The 17,841-nt window shown below is 35.9% G+C and overlaps 1 protein-coding gene across 3 annotated transcripts in view; it reads right to left on the minus strand.

Annotated features, from left to right (window-relative positions):
• CDK6 (cyclin dependent kinase 6) overlaps positions 1-17,841 on the minus strand; it is a 131,882-nt gene that overhangs the window by 73,446 nt on the left and 40,595 nt on the right. For all 3 annotated transcript variants that reach the window (XR_004256870.1, XM_032235517.1, XM_032235516.1), the window contains exon 3: positions 11,658-11,793. Coding sequence is in view for 2 of the 3 variants with exons in the window: in XM_032235517.1 (XP_032091408.1) it covers positions 11,658-11,793 (136 nt within the window). In the remaining variant the exon portion in view is untranslated. The remainder of the gene's footprint in view (positions 1-11,657; positions 11,794-17,841) is intronic.

A 17,841-nucleotide genomic window follows, 5' to 3' on the forward strand; every position in this document is an offset into this window, starting at 1 on the left:
GCTTAATAGTTATATTTTCTGTTGCTTTTATGAAATTATATTTACTAGTCATTTGACAAGATAAAAGACATTTTGCATTATTTTCATTCTATGTTGAAAATAAATATGAAAATTATGGATTACACTATATTGATAATATATTCTAGTACCTTCTAATTAATGTTGCCAAATTACTCATCAAAAGATTTTTTCCTAATTTGGTTAAAGGTCATTACCGATTACATATGTCATTCTACAAATCATCTTAGCAAATAATTTTGAGAGTAACTGGCTCCATATTTTATAAATACTACAATACAATACAATAGCTGAATTGGAAAGGACCTTGGAGGTCTTCTAGTCCAACCCCCTGCCTAGGCAAGAAACCCTATACCGTTCCAGACAAATGGCTATCGAACATCTTCTTAAATATTTCCAGTGTTGGGGCATTTACAATTTCTAGAGGCAAGCTGTTCCACTGATTAATTGTTCTGTCAGGAAATTTCTCTTCAGTTCTAAGTTGCTTCTCTCCTTGATTAGTTTCCATCCATTGCTTTTTGTTCTACCCTCAGGTGCCTTGGAGAATAGTTTGACTCCCTCTTCCTTTGTGGCAACCACTGAGATATTGGTACATTGCTATCATGTCTCCCCTAGTCCTTCTTTTCACTAAACTAGACATACCCAGTTCCTGCAACCGTTCATGTTTTAGTCTCCAGTCCCCTAATCATCTTTGTTGCTCTTCTCTGCACTGTTTCTAGAGTCTCCACATCTTTTCTACATCGTGGTGACCCAAACTGAATGCAGTATTCCAAGTGTGGCCTTACCAAGGCATTATAAAGTGGTATTAACACTTCATGTGATCTTGATTCTACCCCTCTGTTTATGTAGACTAGAACTGTGTTGGCTTTTTTGGCAGCTGCTGCACACTGCTGGCTCATATTTAAATGGTTGTCCACTAGGACTCCAAGATCCCTCTCACAGTTGCTACTATTTAGCAAGATACCACCTATACTGTACCTGTGCATTTTGTTTTTCTTGCCAAAATGTAGAACCTTGCTCTTTTCACCATTGAATTTCATTTTATTAGATAGTGCCCAATGTTCAAGTTTGTCAAGATCCTTCTGTATCTTAAGCCTGTCTTCTGGAATGTTGGCTATTCCTGCCAGCTTGGCATCATCTGCAAATTTGATGAGTTCCCCATTTATCCCCTCACCCAAATCATTGATGAAGAAGTTGAAGAGTTAAAACAGAGCCTCGGGGTACTCCAATGCATACTTCCCTCCATGTAGATGCAGTTCCATTGAGGACTACACATTGAGTGTGGTTGGTCAGCCAGTTACAAATACATCTAGTGGTGATGCTGTCCAACCCACATTCTTCTACTTCATCTAGTAGTAGGTTATGGTCTACCTCAGTGTTTTTCAACCTTTTTTGTGCAAAGGCACACTTTTTTCATGAAAAAAATCATGAGGCACACCACCATTAGAAAATGTTAAAAAATTTTAACTCTGTGCCTATATTGACTATATATAAAGTGTTTTTCCCACGGCACACCTTACACTATGTCACGGCACACTAGTGTGCCGCGGCACAGTTGTTGAAAAACACTGGTCTACCTTATCAAATGCCTTACTGAAGTCCAAGTAAACTATATTGACAGCATTCCTCTGGTCCACTAATTTTGTCACTTTGTCAAAGAATGCAATAAGATTAGTCTGTCGTGATCTGTTTTTGACAAACCCATGTTGGCTTTTGGCTATTAGTTTGTTTACTTCTAGGTGTTTGCTAATTTGTTGCTTATCTTTTCCAGACTCTTTCCTGGTATTGAGGTCAGGCTGATAGGTCTATAGTTTCCAGGATCTATTTTTTTCCCTTTTTTGAAGATGGGAACCACATCAGCTCTTTTCTAGTCCTATGGCAGTTCCCCGGTGCTCAAGGATCTCTGAAAGATATAGTTCAGTACTTCTGAGATCTTATCTGCCAGTTCTTTCAGAACCCTGGGGTGTAAACCCTGGTGATTTGAATTCATCTAGGGTAGACAGGTGCTCACTTACCATTTTCTTCCCTATTTCAACTTGTGTTCTTAATCTGATTTTTGTGGTGCTCTTTTTGATAGGTTGGACTGTTTTATCCCTTTGGGTAAAGACAGTTGCAAAAAATGAGTTAAATAGTTCTGCTTTCTCCCTGTTGCTTGTCACCTTCTTGCCACTTTCTCCCAGCAATGGACCAATTGTTTCCTTAACCCTTTTCTTGTTTTTAACATGTTGGGAGCAGCTTTTTTTGTTATTTTTTTACTTTTGTGTTAAGCCTTTCTTCATTGTGAGGCTTAGCTTTCCTTACTTCAACATTTGCAGGCTCGGGCTATTTGCTGATATTCTGCCTTAGTTATGTCCCCCTTTTTTCTACTTTTTATACTTAATTTTTTTTGTCTTTCAATTTGTCAGAGAGTTCTTTATGCAGCCATGCTGGTTTCTTTTGGGAGCTGTTATTTTTCTTCTTAGACTGAGCTTTTGTAATCTCATTTTTCAAAATTTCCCAAGCTTCTTGAGTTGTTTTCCCCTTGAGGATTCTCATTCATGGAATTCTTCCCAAGCTCTCTCTAAGTTTATTGAAATTAGCTCTCTTAAAATCCAAGTCTCGAGTTTGACTTTGTTCTACTACTTGTGTTTACATAATGTTGAATTTCAATATTGCATGGTCACTTACCCCCAGGATTCCTATGGCTTCAACACCTTCTATCATTTCCTCTCTGTTAGTGAGAATTAAGTCTAATATGGCCGATCCCCTTCTACTTTTTGGGAAACAAAGTTTTCTACTAGGTTCATTAGGAACTTGTTGGATCTTCCACTTGGTGCAGAGTTTGTTTCCCAGTTGATGTTAGGGTAGTTAAAATCCCCCATTACTATTGTGGTGTGCTTCCTACATACCTTAGTTAGCTGACTAGCAAAAAGTTCATCTACTTCCTCTGCTTGGCTGGGTGGCCTGTAGTATAGAACTATGGCAATGTCATTCTCTCCCCTGCCCCCAACCTTTAATATTGACCCAAATGCATTCAAGATAGTTCTCATCATTGTTGTGCTCTATTTCTGTAGAGATATAGTTATTTCTTGTATATAGTGCAACTCTACCTCCTCTTTTAAACTAAATGCTGTATTACTATTTCTGTTTAGTAGATACATGAACACAAAAGACATTTAAAACATGTCTTAGCATTATGTATGAAGCCGGTGTGTCTTCTAAATATTAGGAGAACCTAAACTGAAGATTAATGGACAAAATGCAAAATTATATGAATGAAACATGGAATTGTATCTCTTTCCTTTTCATCCTAATTCAAGCATCATTCTATTATATATTGGTAATTTATTAATGTAAAATAACATTGGCTAATTTCATGTTACAGCTCAGAGGAACCATTCCTAGATGATCTCCCTAAGCTATAATGTTTACTAAATGAAGTTAAGTTTATATCTGAAAATGCATTTGTCGAATTGTTTTGTTAATTATTGTTATTGTTAATTATTATTATTGTAAACATTTAAGAGATGGCTTGTGCTGAAAGCATTTTTCTTATTGGAAGAGAAACACATGGTGATAGGGCCAAAATTCAGGTTTTGCTTCCTAACAGCTGTTTGTGGACATCATATAAATGTATCCACTTGTTTAACCTCAAGGACAATGTCTAGAGACACTAAACGCTACCAGCACACTTCCTCTGTCACCAGTGGTCATTTCCTCTCTGGTTTAAGTTGCATGACAGCATGTGACAACAGATATTAATGGAGGCAATGCTGTGCCAATATCTCTCAAATTGCTTTGATGGTGGCTGCAGGCTGCCTGCTTGGCCACCCAGCCAAGACCTCACATGAAACATGGCATGGGGCCACAGTTCTATTCACTAACAAGACAGCTGGTCAGTGATTAGGAAGCTGAGATAATGCTCCAAAGGGGAACATGCTTTTTGCAAGCAGCTTCAGGCTGAGGGACTCAAATAGAGAATTTGCACCACCTTCCTAGATTAAGGGAGACTTGAATTGCAGAAAGGAACAAGTTCTTAGCAGATCTGGTAAAATTGTAACCAGGTAAACAAAAACTGTCACCCTTAAAAATCTCAATTTCTTAAGACAAGCCAAACAAAAAAATTGAGCAGAACCTTTGAATTAAGAAAATATAATTGCAAAGAAATTGAATATAACACTTTTGTCTCAAGGGTGCCTAAATAGGACAATCTAATACTGACTTGCAGTATAGCCTCTGCCCTTTGAAATTATGTCTAGCTTCTTAGCCCAAGACAAACACTCCTTTCAAAGGGTGCAAGGAGTTAGCTTTTATCCATATATCCTTTTGAGGATTTTTTTTTGCCCTAATATTCTTCCACTGTCATCCAATAAATGGAGCATGGATAAATGCCTGCCCCCCTTTTTCTCAGTTTAATACCGATAAGTAAAAAAATTAAGCTAGGAAACAAACACCAAGTTCTTTCCTTCTCATGGATCTTTTTCTTGGAAAGTATAAAAAAAAAGAGACATCACAGTGAAAGAAATGAAAAGAACTCTCCTTCCATCCTTCTCAAAGAGGGGTGAATACTTACTTAGTCTTGTTTATCTAGATAACTATATCTAATTACAAATCCAGAATTCTTTTTTCCTTGTTTGCATAGTCGTGATTATTAAAACATGAAAACCATACTAGGAAAATCAAGGAATAGTTGCAATTGGTCAGAGGTTAGGATATTATCCCTCTACAAATTACTCAGTGGGAAATATGGAGGGTTAAAACAGATGCTGTATTTTGGCAAACAGCTTTAAACAGACTGAAGTACCTCTACTACATCAGAGCCTAAGTAACCTTTCATTTACTCATGCCAATTAAGAATAAAAACAACCACCCACCAATCAGAGAGTCTACCACACGAAAAGTATGCACTGTTGCAAAATGCCACTCAATGAATTGGAAGCAAATGGTATATTTAGAAAAGCAAATGAAAGGGGCCAGGCATCACTATCAAAAGAGTGCTGTTCTCTTTTGTGCTTCAGATACTAAACAGATTTACTGTGTGCCCTGCAAACTCATGAGCTTCTGCTTGGTGTAACACATTTCCATGCCATGTAAACCCCTCTTATGCATAGCCAGAAGAAAAGAGGTCTCTCTAGTATGTCTTTCCTGTGGCTAAGGAAAAGACAAGATGATGACTTTCCAGCCCATTGCACTCATATAATGTTCTCATCAATCACTCAAGGGTAGGTCTTTGTTATCTTTACTAGAAAACTGTTTTTGATTTTGCAATTCACAATGCAGTATGACTTCACTAACTACATTAGGTTTATCTTCAGCACATTTGCAACAGCAAAAATGAACAACAACAACAAAAAGCCTAAGTCTTAAGGCAGGAGTATGAAAAGCACAGGCCACATGCAGTTTCTTTCTGCTGCCACTAAAGCCTTTCTTGGGTGAGAGTGGAGTTGGGGGATTTTAAAAGGCAAAATAGGTATCTGAAGGGCTCAGGGTATTCCTTTCAGCCATTAATATCTTGAACCAAGCTAAGCCACTTTCTAGACTTTTTGACTACAACCCTGATATGTTATACCATGTACACCTGGAAAATTAACGGAATTATGACTCTCTGATTGAAGACTGTTCCATAGATTGCTCTGTAAGAAGACCTATTTTCATTCTGTGTTATACGATTCAATTTGCTAAGTAAGATACATCAATCTGGTTCTTCTTTTCAAGCAATTTTCTGTTCCTTGAGGAAGAAAGAGCCTAAACTGTATCTACAAATGACTGCTACATATAGATAAGTAGGAAACAGGTATAATTTCAAGGTGTTTTCAAAGAGTAACATTTATAACATTTTTAACATTTATATAACATTTTTTTAAAAAGAAAGGATGGGGGGGGGAGGTGGACATGTGCTTGGACACAATTACATTTTAGAAAATACAGTCCTAAAAAAAGATAAAAGATGGACAAGGATTGATCTGTCCACATTTCAAAATCCAGGCAGTTTTCAGTAGACATTTATGGAACATTATATTTAAATATGTATTAATTTTCAAATGAAGAAAATGTCTTTAACTAAGTGTTGATCCAGCTAGCTCAATAAGGTCTAATATATAAATATTTCCTCAAGGAGTCTAGTCATCTATTACAAGCATAAAAATATCAAAACATACCGAGATGGAGTATTACTTATTATATAAAGGTAAAGGTTCCCCTCACATATAAGTGCTAGTCATTCCCGACTCTAGAGGGCAGTACTCATCTCTGTTTCAAAGCCAAAGAGCCTGCGCTGTCCGAAGATGTCTCCGTGGTCATATGGCCAGCATTATTACGCACTGTAAGCACACGGAACGCTGTTACTGTGCCTTCCCACCAAAGATGGTTCCTATTTTTCTACTTGCATTTTTACATGCTTTCAAACTGCTAGGTTGGCAGAAGCTGGGATAAGTAATGTGAGCTCACTCCATTATGTGGTGCTAGGGATTCAAACTACCGACCTTTCTGATCGACAAGCTCAGCGTCCTAGCCACTGCTCTACCGTGTCCACTTAATATATAGGCAAAGGCAAATTAAATATATATTATGAATCAATATGGATTATCTGTAATCAAACATTTAAGAGAAAGATAGGAATGACCTAGAGCAGTGGTAGTCAACCTGGTCCCTACCGCCCACTAGTGGGCGTTCTAGCTTTCATGGTGGGTGGTAGGGGTTTGCTGTAACTCTGCTTTATAAATTTTATAAAGTAAAGTTACTTCCCTACTTTATAAATCACTATTACTGTGGAAGTGGTGGGCGGTTAGAAAATTTTACTATTAACAGAGATACAAAAGTGGGCGGTAGGTATAAAAAGGTTGACAATCCTTGACATAGAGGTTTGAATTGCCATTGGGCAAAATGTCCCAAAAAATCCAAAAAGCTGAATAAAATCTTCCCTGGTTAACTTTATATATGGAGAACATGTATTGTGTGACAAAGGCTTTTATTGGTGGATACACTACAAAGTAGCACAAGATTAACCATTTTATCTAATCGCATATAAATTAATCCTAGGCTGGCTCGTGACTGCCTTTTGATCTTTTTTAAAATTTTAATTGACAATTCTTATATGCTACTCTCTTCAGTTTAGCACTGAATTGAAACTAATGGGGAATTATAATTCAGCCATGTGCCCAACTCTTGCTTTATGGAAATCTTGCATCTGTAAGAAGCATGAGATCAGACATCAATGCGAGCTCCTTTGATGGAAACAAGACTACTGGCTGCAGAATAACATTTGCATCTGCTTCCATTCCTTTCGCCCAACTCTAGTCTGTAGTCACAGTGTTCTGCATCTTGATATGTGGTTTGAGGGGGAGCCTTTTTCATGGATGCTGGGAACTGGTTTTATGATGGTGGTAACTGAGAAAAGAACACCCAAAGATAATAAAACACATATTTAGGGATGGTTTGATTTCCCACAAGTCATTTCTTTCAAGATCTCCTCTGTTTCAGTCTGTGTTGTTTCTCATTGAGTGACAGACCTGTGCATGAATACTTTGGTAATATGAAGCATATGGCTCCTAGCACAATGTTGTTTGCCTTTTAGCTTCAAAATTAGTCTTTACAATTTAAATGCATGAAAGACATCTGTATACTCTTTCATTAGAGTCTTTTCATATGTCTAACATCCTATGCATTCTTTTAGAACTGGTTTGGTTAAACAGTATGATATAGAGTTGGGAGAAATACAATAAGAATTCATCCTCCTCTTTCTCTTACATTCTTGCTCCACTTATCCAACAGAGATATTTATTAAAGCTAACTTCAATATAACATATTTTATACACAAGTATAAAACCTTTGCACCTATAGCATAGAGAAGCCTCTAATCTGGGATTCTCTAAGAATTATAATCGTGATAGAACAATCATGATTAGAATGCTTAAGTCCAGCTGTTGAAAGATATAGATTAGTTAAAAGACCTAAATATGAGAATAACAATGTTGTGGGGAGATTTAGAATTGAATAAAAATCAGGTAGAGAACCAGTCAAGAGTCAAAAAGATAAAAGAAACCAATAAATGAGAATATTTGTGGTTCAGGATTGAAATAAATGGTTGGTGCTCTCTGAGCTTGGTTGTTTTCTTGCAGATGTTTATCCAAACTATGTAACATCATCAGTGTTAGTGTCCAGAGGATACTAGCAAAAATGATGTCACCTTGTTTGGATAATGAAACGTCCACCAGACAACAATTCTCAGAGAGGACCAAGGATGTTTCAGATGCAAGAAAGAATGCAGAATAAGAATAAAAAGAATAAAAAGGAGTAATTTGAAGGACAAATAAGTATAAAATATGGCCCAGAGTCATGTTTGAATTTACTTTGGGGAGATATTGAGGGGAAAAACATAGTGTAAATAAGATTCCAATTCAACCAAAGAGTGGACTTTATGCTTTGTTTTAATTAAATCATATCTATCAAATCATGATCTCGTTATATTTTATAGTATGGAAATGCTCTGCTGTTATTAGTTCAGTATCGCTGATCGTGGACTAAGTGTTATATGGATATTATCATGACACAGAATGCTTAGGTTGTAAGCATTTTGTTTGACTTGTAAAATATTCTGTTCTACTTTCACTGGCAGATTAACAATTTGGTCAGCATAACTGCTGATGCTTAATCATCCAGAAAGGGGACATAATTCAAAGGTAGAGCACACAGTGTGAGCTCCAGGGTCATTCTCTGATTTTCCACCGACAGCTGGTAGCAATAATACTAAGCTGGATAGACCAGTGATTGAACATGGTCTGAAGCACTTCCCATTCAGGTAGTCCTTAATTTGCAATCATAGTTGATATCAGAAACTTCATTGTTAAATGGTGCAAATGTTAAGTGTGGCATCACATGATTACACTCAATTTTACAATCTTTTTTGTCATTTTTGTTACGTCAATCACTGTGGTTGTTAAATAAAATGTAAAATCAAATTTGAAACCTTCCCTGCCAGTTTTCCCATTGATTTTGCTTGTTGGCAGCCAACTGGGAAAGTTGTAAATTACAATTACATAATCCCAGGACACTGCAACTATTATAAATATGAGCAACTGCTTTGATTATGATCATTTGACTGTGAGGAAGCTGTGATAGTCATGAGTGGCTAGCTATAAGTCATTTTTTAAAATCAAACCGTAATTTCAAATCTTTACTAAATGAATGGCCATAAGTCCAGGATTATTTGTAATTGTTGTTTCTACAATGTTGTTCTGTTTCTGCAACCTGTATTTTATTCAATCCTCAATCTTCTACACAAAATTGCTTTTTTTCATACTTAGAGCTTAAAGTGACCTATGCCTTCAGTTTTGACAACTGGATTTCAAACATGTTAACTATTGTTCTCCAACAATTATATTCTTCTGCATTAGAGACTTCTATGGAATTGCAAAAGTTCCTATACAGTCAAGGCGTATTATTTCTGAAGTCAAGTACAAGACTGTTTCCTAGCTATCTGTAGTCACAGCAACAATCAAAACCCTTGAAAACAAAATGTACTTGATATGTTAGTTGAGTCCAGGCATCACGATAAAAAATCCTTTAACTTTTTCTCTTTGTTTTTTCTTCTTTGATTCAGTTGTAAGTGCTTTAAAAGATTTTGCTTACCAACAACTTTAACCATCAAATTCTGGTTAATGTTAACTACTGTTTGTTGAAAATAAGTAAAACTGTGGGTTATGCAGTTGGCTTGCTTAAGCAAATAAGAAACAGAAGTTATTTGAAAACAGAAGGAAATATTATGAACAATTTCACATGACCAATGACAGAGAAACAGATTGCATAACACTAAAATATGGTTTAACATATGATACCAAATTCTTTTAAAAATGATATACATCTAAAAATAATAGAGTGATATTTCTCTGCTGAAATTATTGTATGTCTTTAGTATGTACGTGCAGTTAAGTAAATCTTTGGTTTACCATATTAAAAATAATATGATAATTTTTTCCTCATATCTTATCCTGCATGCATACTGATAGAAAGGAAAAAGGAAAAGAAAAACCAAAAATACATCAACTACCCTAAGAAAGAGAGAGAAGAGGATAGAATTTTTCCATTCTGAAGAAATGCCAGTTCATAAGAATTTTAACTGGGTGCCTTTTTTCCCTTAACTGCATGATCTTTTAGGTTCTGCAATATTAGGCCCACTTTATTGAAGTGAAAATATTTTAATCGGCCAAATGTCTAAAGGATTAATCACCCAAACAGTACAGCTCTGTATTTCATGAATGTTTCCATGCATTATTTTTTGTTTGCAGTGAGCTATATTTTAACTCTAATAATGTGTGCCTTTGTTTGGACTTCCCTTAGAAGATAAAATCATTCTCAAAATGAAGGAAGTTCTATTTGAACAGATTTGAAACTTAAAAAACCAGAAACTGGAATATGGTGATAATAGAACATAGCAAGAAAAAAAGGGGAAAGTACACATTTTTCATAAATTTGGAAAGAAACAAATCTAAGAGAATTTGCTTGGAGTTTTTCCCCATTGATATCATCCTCAGGAGTCAGTCATAGGGTTAACCACTAAGTCTATTTGACTTCAGCAGGAAAGCTATGAACTATGCAGATGCTTAGAAAAGAAGTAGTTCCTTTTTTAAAACATATTTTCAAAGATTTCTGGAACAACTGGCACAGATATGAATAGAAATATCTACATACATACATACATCTCTTTGGGAGCACTTCTTGCTTTTAAATACACTCTTAATATACAAGGGGTTATTAGGACTCTGTAACATCTGGATTCAAAAGGGAAGAGATGATTTGGAGCACATACTGATGTGCACATCATGCCTGCTGCCAACTACTCAAAGAAGCAATGGTCTGGGGGGAAAAGGACAACACTTCCTTTAAGAAGCTGTTGACAAACATGATGTGTACATCAATGTGTGCTCCAAATAATCATTTCTTTTTTTAATAAGGATAAGTTGGAAAAAGTCATGCCACCAAAAAAAATCATAACTTTGTCTCTAACATTTATCAATACAATCCCTGGAGACTCTGTTACTTGAGAAGTCTAGAATATTTTGCAGACACTTGTGATTTTCTCATCCCTATCTAGCAGTATAACTAATGTAAATGGGGGGGGGGGGGAATCAAGGTAAGAGATAACAAAATTGTAGATCATCATATCAAAATCATATGGCAGTTACTTATACTGCCTCCACTTCTTCATCTGACTCAGCATTTTCATTTTACTATAAGTAGTAGCAAGCGTTTTAAGCTATGGAAAGAAATGCCTACAAAACCTGGAATCTTCATGCAAAACATGATCTTTACCATTGAGCTGTAGTTCCTTCCTTTTAACAGCTAATAATAAACACACAGAACTTTTTTAAGCGTAAGCACAAACGTTATGGCAATCTTCTCCTCTGGTTCCTTGTCCTTTATAACTGATAGATAAAATGCACTACCAACCATGCTTGGTGAGAAACCTCAACCTGTCAACCACATGAATTGAAGTTTGATTAAATTTCTTCTTAGTCATGAAACAACTACAGCTAGTTAAGATACATTTAATTTGATACATATTTCTTCAAAAATGGTTTTTATTAAAGGTATGTTTCAAAAACTTTATACATTTAATAAAAAGCTTATATACAAATTCTTCTTCCCCACTCCCCTATTGATACCTTGATAGTTTCACTAGGAACACCAGGCTCTGGAACTTTATTCAAGTAAGTGGTCAAGTCTTGATCAACATGTTCAAACACCAGTGTTAATTTCGTCTCTCGTTCAGTTCGAGATACTGTGCATACATCAAATAACCTAAGAAGGATGAAAAAGAAAAATGCTAAGTAAAAGGGGTAGAAATCATTAGTAGAACAATATATCTTTTTATTAAAAATGAAGCTTATAAAGAAAAAGAAACTGTACTGAATTCACAACAGAACAGAACATATAACAAGGGATCCAGATAGTCAAACTTCTCTATACTATAATATTGAATTTTTATTGTATTATATTTTTATTGTACATTTTTCACACAAGGAATAATGTAGTGAGTCATGAGGCAGCCAACAATGACAAGCTCTAGGTTCTGAGTTTATTACCAAACAAACAATGAATACCAGGACAAGATTTTCATGTCAAAATGCGTTGAGTACCTAATTTGATGAGTTTCAAAGCAGTTGAGTACCAACATACCACTGTATATATTTTTAAACAAGAAGTTGTGGCAAAGAAAAATTATACTAACTTATCTAAATGTTAGAGTAGCTGGACTATTATACTTTTAGATAAAATACAAGCGTTTGGATATAGTACTCTGTTAAAGGAGGAGGAGGAGAATCATGGAAAAGAAAAAAATAATATATGATGGGAATGTCTAACCTTGATAGCTTTAAGCCTGTGGACTTCAACTTCCAGAATTCCTTAGCCAGTCATGCTGCCTGGGCATTTCTGGGAGCTGAAGTTCACAAGTTTTAAAGTTGCCAAAGTTGGGCAATTCTGAGCTAGGATAAGGATCCAACTTTCTGTTCATTGTAAAAATACACTGTAAAAATTCAATGTTCTTAACTTTTTGGCAGAAGGAATTTAAAGGTGAACAGGCTCTGCATAGCCAGACCACTTACATTAAAGTCTCTAATTAAGGTTAAATATCTGACATCTTAAAGGAGTTTAATCATTTGCAATGTTTTTATGGAGGTCATTTACTTCAGTACACACAAACATAGAGAGAGATAGGAAGATAAGAAAACCCAATATAAACATTGGAAAATATTTCCAGATGAATGTTTCTGTTTAACAATGCTTATTTAATTTTTAAACACCTTTTTTAAAGCAAGTATTAAAAACTGGCAAAGATACTCTTTTGCCTCATGCAAGATTCTTTAAAAGAATCCACCGTGAAGGACATAAATACTATCAACATTCTTCATGCTTCTTAAAGAGCAATGACAAGCCTATAACAAGCTTTTTAACAGAAAGGTTTTTATTTTTTAACTCTAGATTACAACTTGTTCTGACATTTTCTTCAAAGGAAGGATTGTGTTCTTGAATTTCTTTCTTAAAATGTTAATACATTATTTTAATGGTATGTGTTAAGTAAGGTTAGTCACGAGGATCTTGACTTCTACTAGAAATAATACGGCTCAAAAACATTGACTTTTGGAAAATATGACTGGTGTTCTTTAGATGGCTTCCTGGGTGCACCTAATTGGGCAGTACTTTTATAAAAATATATTGAAAAGCAGGAGCACTGAATCACCTCATAATATAAACTGCCTCAGCACAGCAATAATCCCCTTTAGAAACTTCTAGAAATGGTCATCCAGGATAAATCACTGCCATTCAATTACATTTATCAAGAACAGTGGTGTCAAACTCAAGTCCTGCAGGCTGGATACGACCTGTAGGGTGCTTAGATCTGGCCCAGGGGGCCAGCCTGAAAATAGCAAAGGACCGGCCCGCAGTGCCTCTGCTAGCAAAAATGAGGCGTGTGCAGGGGGCATGTGCAGGGGCCTCCAGAAGCCTCCCCAGCCTGTTACAGGCCAAAATGCAGCCTCTATGGGCTTTACTGGGGAGCATGAGGTATCTAAGTGAATTGGGGGAGGCCTTGGATGGCCTGCTCCAGCACTAGGCCTCACATGCTCTTCCCACTCTGAGATACCTCATGTGCATTTAATAACCTGTGCATTTAATTAACAAATGCATTGGGGAAAAGCAGGGAGTGATCACATTCATTTAATTTGATTCAATCAAACGAATCCTCGGGTTATGAATGTAATTGGCAGGCTCTATTACATTCGTAACTCAGGGATTACCTGTATAATCTGAGGGAGGGTCCACACCATAACCACACCAACCATGGCCACGTCCAGCCCCAGCCCTCTGAGGTCAAACACAACCCTGATGAATGAAATTGAGTTTGACACCCCTCATCTAGAAGATACTATGACCAGTGGGACCAGAAACTGTGAGATCCAGAAAACCTAAAGATTTTTACTTTATTTGTCCCTCTCCAAGAGAAAGATTGTACTTCAAGTCATTTCAAAGACCAACTGAGGTAATTTATGTTCCAAAATCAGGCTTGAATTTGGATCTTTGTTTTTTTTTATTGTTTAAGATCACAAAGAATATAGAACTATGAATCAGGAATTAGATTAACACATACAAATTACAGGTAAATTACTTATGACTGTAATTGACCCCACAATTTCAGTCAAAAATCATGACAGTCATGTTTTTACCATTTTTTGTGGTAGTCGTTATAAATGTGGCAGTTACAAAAAAAACATGGCGGTCATAAAGCAAACACTGCAGTCATTAAGCAAGCCTATTGTTCCCAATCATATAGGAACTGAAAGTAAATACAGGTTTCCAGCAAAAGAATCATAAATATCAGTCACACGACTGTGAGATGCTGGCAATGGTTACAAAAGATTGGTTGCTGAGCACTCAAAATGTGGCCACATGTGACCACAGAGAAGGCCTGGACATCAGAAGTTCAAATCCAGGTCATAAGCCCATTTTCAGGGTCTGTCATAACTTCAAACAATCACTGATTGGTTGCAAGTTAAGAAGTATCTATACTCAAGTCACCATATTCAGGCAATCATTATCTACAGAAAATCTATATGCCATCTACTCAAGCAACTCTAACAGCATGCAATAACCACATTAAATATCAAATAATAATAAAAAGATAAAGAGAAAATATGACGCTTATTGCTCTTAAATTACAATTTTCTTGACCAAACATTTGCTAGAAAAGAACCCTATTTACTAAGTAAATGATGTTTAAAAGTAACAGGGTGGGGGCTGATCTGACTTCAGGGGGTATGTTATTCCAGGGAGCAGGGGTTGCAGCTGAGGTTTTTATAAACTATGAACTTTAAAAAGCATGGACCAAATTATGTATATGCATATGCATGTAATGTGTACACAAGAAAACATTTTTCAATAGTGACTACAGTGTTGTAAGAAAGGAAAACTAAAGCAGCAAGTCTAAACTGGGCCTACATGACAAATTAATTCATAATCCTTAAGTGTTCTTCTCTCCAGGGCTCAAGAATGCATAACAAGAGAAATTTAACCCTAAATTTTCCTAAGAATGACATCCAGAAGACCCTCAAGTAGGCCGCAGACAGTCAAAACCCAAATGTTTATTTTTACAAGATTTAAGGTATAATTCCACGTATACTTCCTTGGAAATATGTCACATATCAATATAGATTGATCTATTCATCCTACAGAAATCAGCAGAAAAAACCTAGTTACATATAGATACAAAATATTGACGCTAGATGAAATATCCCCTCAGTCTCTGATTTAGATCTTTATCAGTAGAATAGAAATACTGGGTAATACACTAATATAGTCAAGTTTAATCTGCTGTTAAACAATTGACATTAAGAAAACTAAGATAATGGCATGCGACCCTCTCAATTCCTGGCATATAGATGGGAAAGAAATGCGGGTAGTGACAGATTTTATTTTCCTGGGCTCCAAGATCACCACAGATGGGGACTGCAGCCAAGAAATTAAAAGATGCTTGCTCCTTGGGAGGAAAACTATGGCAAATCTAGACAGCATACTAAAAAACAAAGACATCACCCTGCCAATAAAGAGCATATAGTCAAGGCTATGGTTTTCCCAGTTGCAATGTATGGCTGTGCAAGTTGGGCCATAAGACTGAGCGCCAAAGAATTGAGGCCTTTGAACAATGGTGCTAGAGAAGACCCCTGAGAGTCCCCTGGACTGCAAGGCAATCAAACCGGTCAGTCCTAGAGGAGATCGACCCTGACTGCTTTTTAGAAGGCCAGATCCTGAAGATGAAGCTCAAATATTTTGGACACCTAATGAGAAGGAAGGACTCACTGGAGAAGAGCCTCATGCTGGGAAAGATTGAGGGCAAAAGAAGAAAGGGATGACAGAGAATGAGGTGGCTGGATGGAGTCACTGAAGCAGAAGGTGTGAGCTAAAATGGACCCCAAAGGATAGTAGAGGACAGGAAGGCCTGGAGGAATGTTGTCCAAGGGGTCGCAATGGGTCAGACACGACTTCGCAACTATCAACAACAAACAAACAATTGAGCTGTATTTCTTTACACATACATATAACTGTTGTAATTCACGATAATAGTTTTTCCCTTTATATTTTATTCTTTTGTTTTTGTGCTTTAAAGCAATTAAAATCTAGGATGCAAGATTGGGGAGTTGTTTGTTTCTGTTGAAAATATAACACAACTAATTTTAGAACTTGTAAAATACATTAGCTTTTGTTAGCATGTACTCCAGAGTGGCTGCCATTAAAACAAATGGACAAGTTTTTTTTAAAAAAAATTTAAAAGGCTAAATGATTAAAATTAAAAACACACAATTTTGTAAGTGTTCTAAGGAAATTTAGAAATATTGTGCATTAGTTGGGAGAACAATAAAGAAGAAATTAGAACAATATTTATATATGTTTTAGTAGTTTTTCCCCGTTTTTTCATTTTTGTATTTTTAAACTCCAAATAATGAAAATTTTGGAATGTAGCTCAGATATTTCATTCTTATTTACATTGTTAAAACAATTTAATGTACATAAATGTAACTCCATGTTTTCCATTGTTAATTTCCAATCATTGATACAATGAGTAAGTCTTGGTAATATTTTTGTATACTTATAAATAATACATTTCTACATCAATTAATTTTTTTGCTTCATTTTTTTTGTTTTTCCTTTTTTTAAATGATAAGACATATTTAAAAAATGTCTTTATAAGACATTTTATGTCTTTATGTGTTTATAAAAATTATTTTGTGATTATCTCTTCATAACTTTTTCATAGTTGAATGATACATAACAAACCTGTTTTGATCAATTTTTTCTATGTTCATAGCAGCATTATTTCCAAGATTTTGAAAACATATTCAGTGAAACAGATGAAGGAGTCGAAGTGGTTGTGAGCAGCTACTGAGAATGGTAGTGGGGCTGTTTTTCTGTATATCTTATTAGTAAAGTTGAAAGATAGAAATTAAAGTTTCTATATATGTAATCCTAGCTTAATGTTAATAATTGGGACCAGAATCTTTTTCACTAAGCAATGTGATCATAAGTGCAATGTCAGCTACTTAATAATAGTTTTGGCAATCCCTGATTACCAGTAACTGAATCACCGTAGGTCATTAAATAAGGACTTCACATGATTTTTTTTAAAAAAACTTTATAGTTTTACTACTTACTTTGCTTGTAGGAAGCCGCGAAGGAAGGTCTTTTGGTCCACTTCTTGGTGGAACAGATAAGAAAAGGAAGGAAAAAGGGGGAGAGGGAAACTGCAAGGCTGGGGATTCACTTTTACAACAAAGAAGCTGGTAGTAGGAGTCTCACAGAGTTGAAAATACTCCCTTACATTAAGAACATGTCTGCTACCTTAAGAAAAGAAGATTCTGCTTCCTCCTCTAAGAGGGCTGAATAAAAAAAAGTTAATCTTCTTCTACGTTAACCAGCAAGGCCCAAATTCCCAACAATTATTTTTTTTAATTGTAAAATGTGTTTTTATTTTTCATTTTCCATTTTCATACAGTCACATATATACTGTGCATAACCGGGGCCATACAACATTAAACAATAAACACAGCAATTCCTCTTGTCAACAATACCCCCCAAAATAGAAACCCAATGTACCTCCTAGACCCTCCATACACCTCTTTCTTTCTCCCCCCTCCAACTTTCCATCTTCCCTCCATCATTCCCCTCTACCCTACTTCCCCTCCCCCTCTACCACTCCTCAAATTCATAGAGGAAGATAAAACAGAAAAACCACTCAATAACTGTTGCATATTCAATATGCAAATACCAGCTGCGACCTGATTGGTTGGTCGTTTTGAC

This window comes from Thamnophis elegans, chromosome Z (genome assembly GCF_009769535.1).
Source record: "Thamnophis elegans isolate rThaEle1 chromosome Z, rThaEle1.pri, whole genome shotgun sequence".
Lineage (NCBI taxonomy): Eukaryota > Metazoa > Chordata > Lepidosauria > Squamata > Colubridae > Thamnophis > Thamnophis elegans.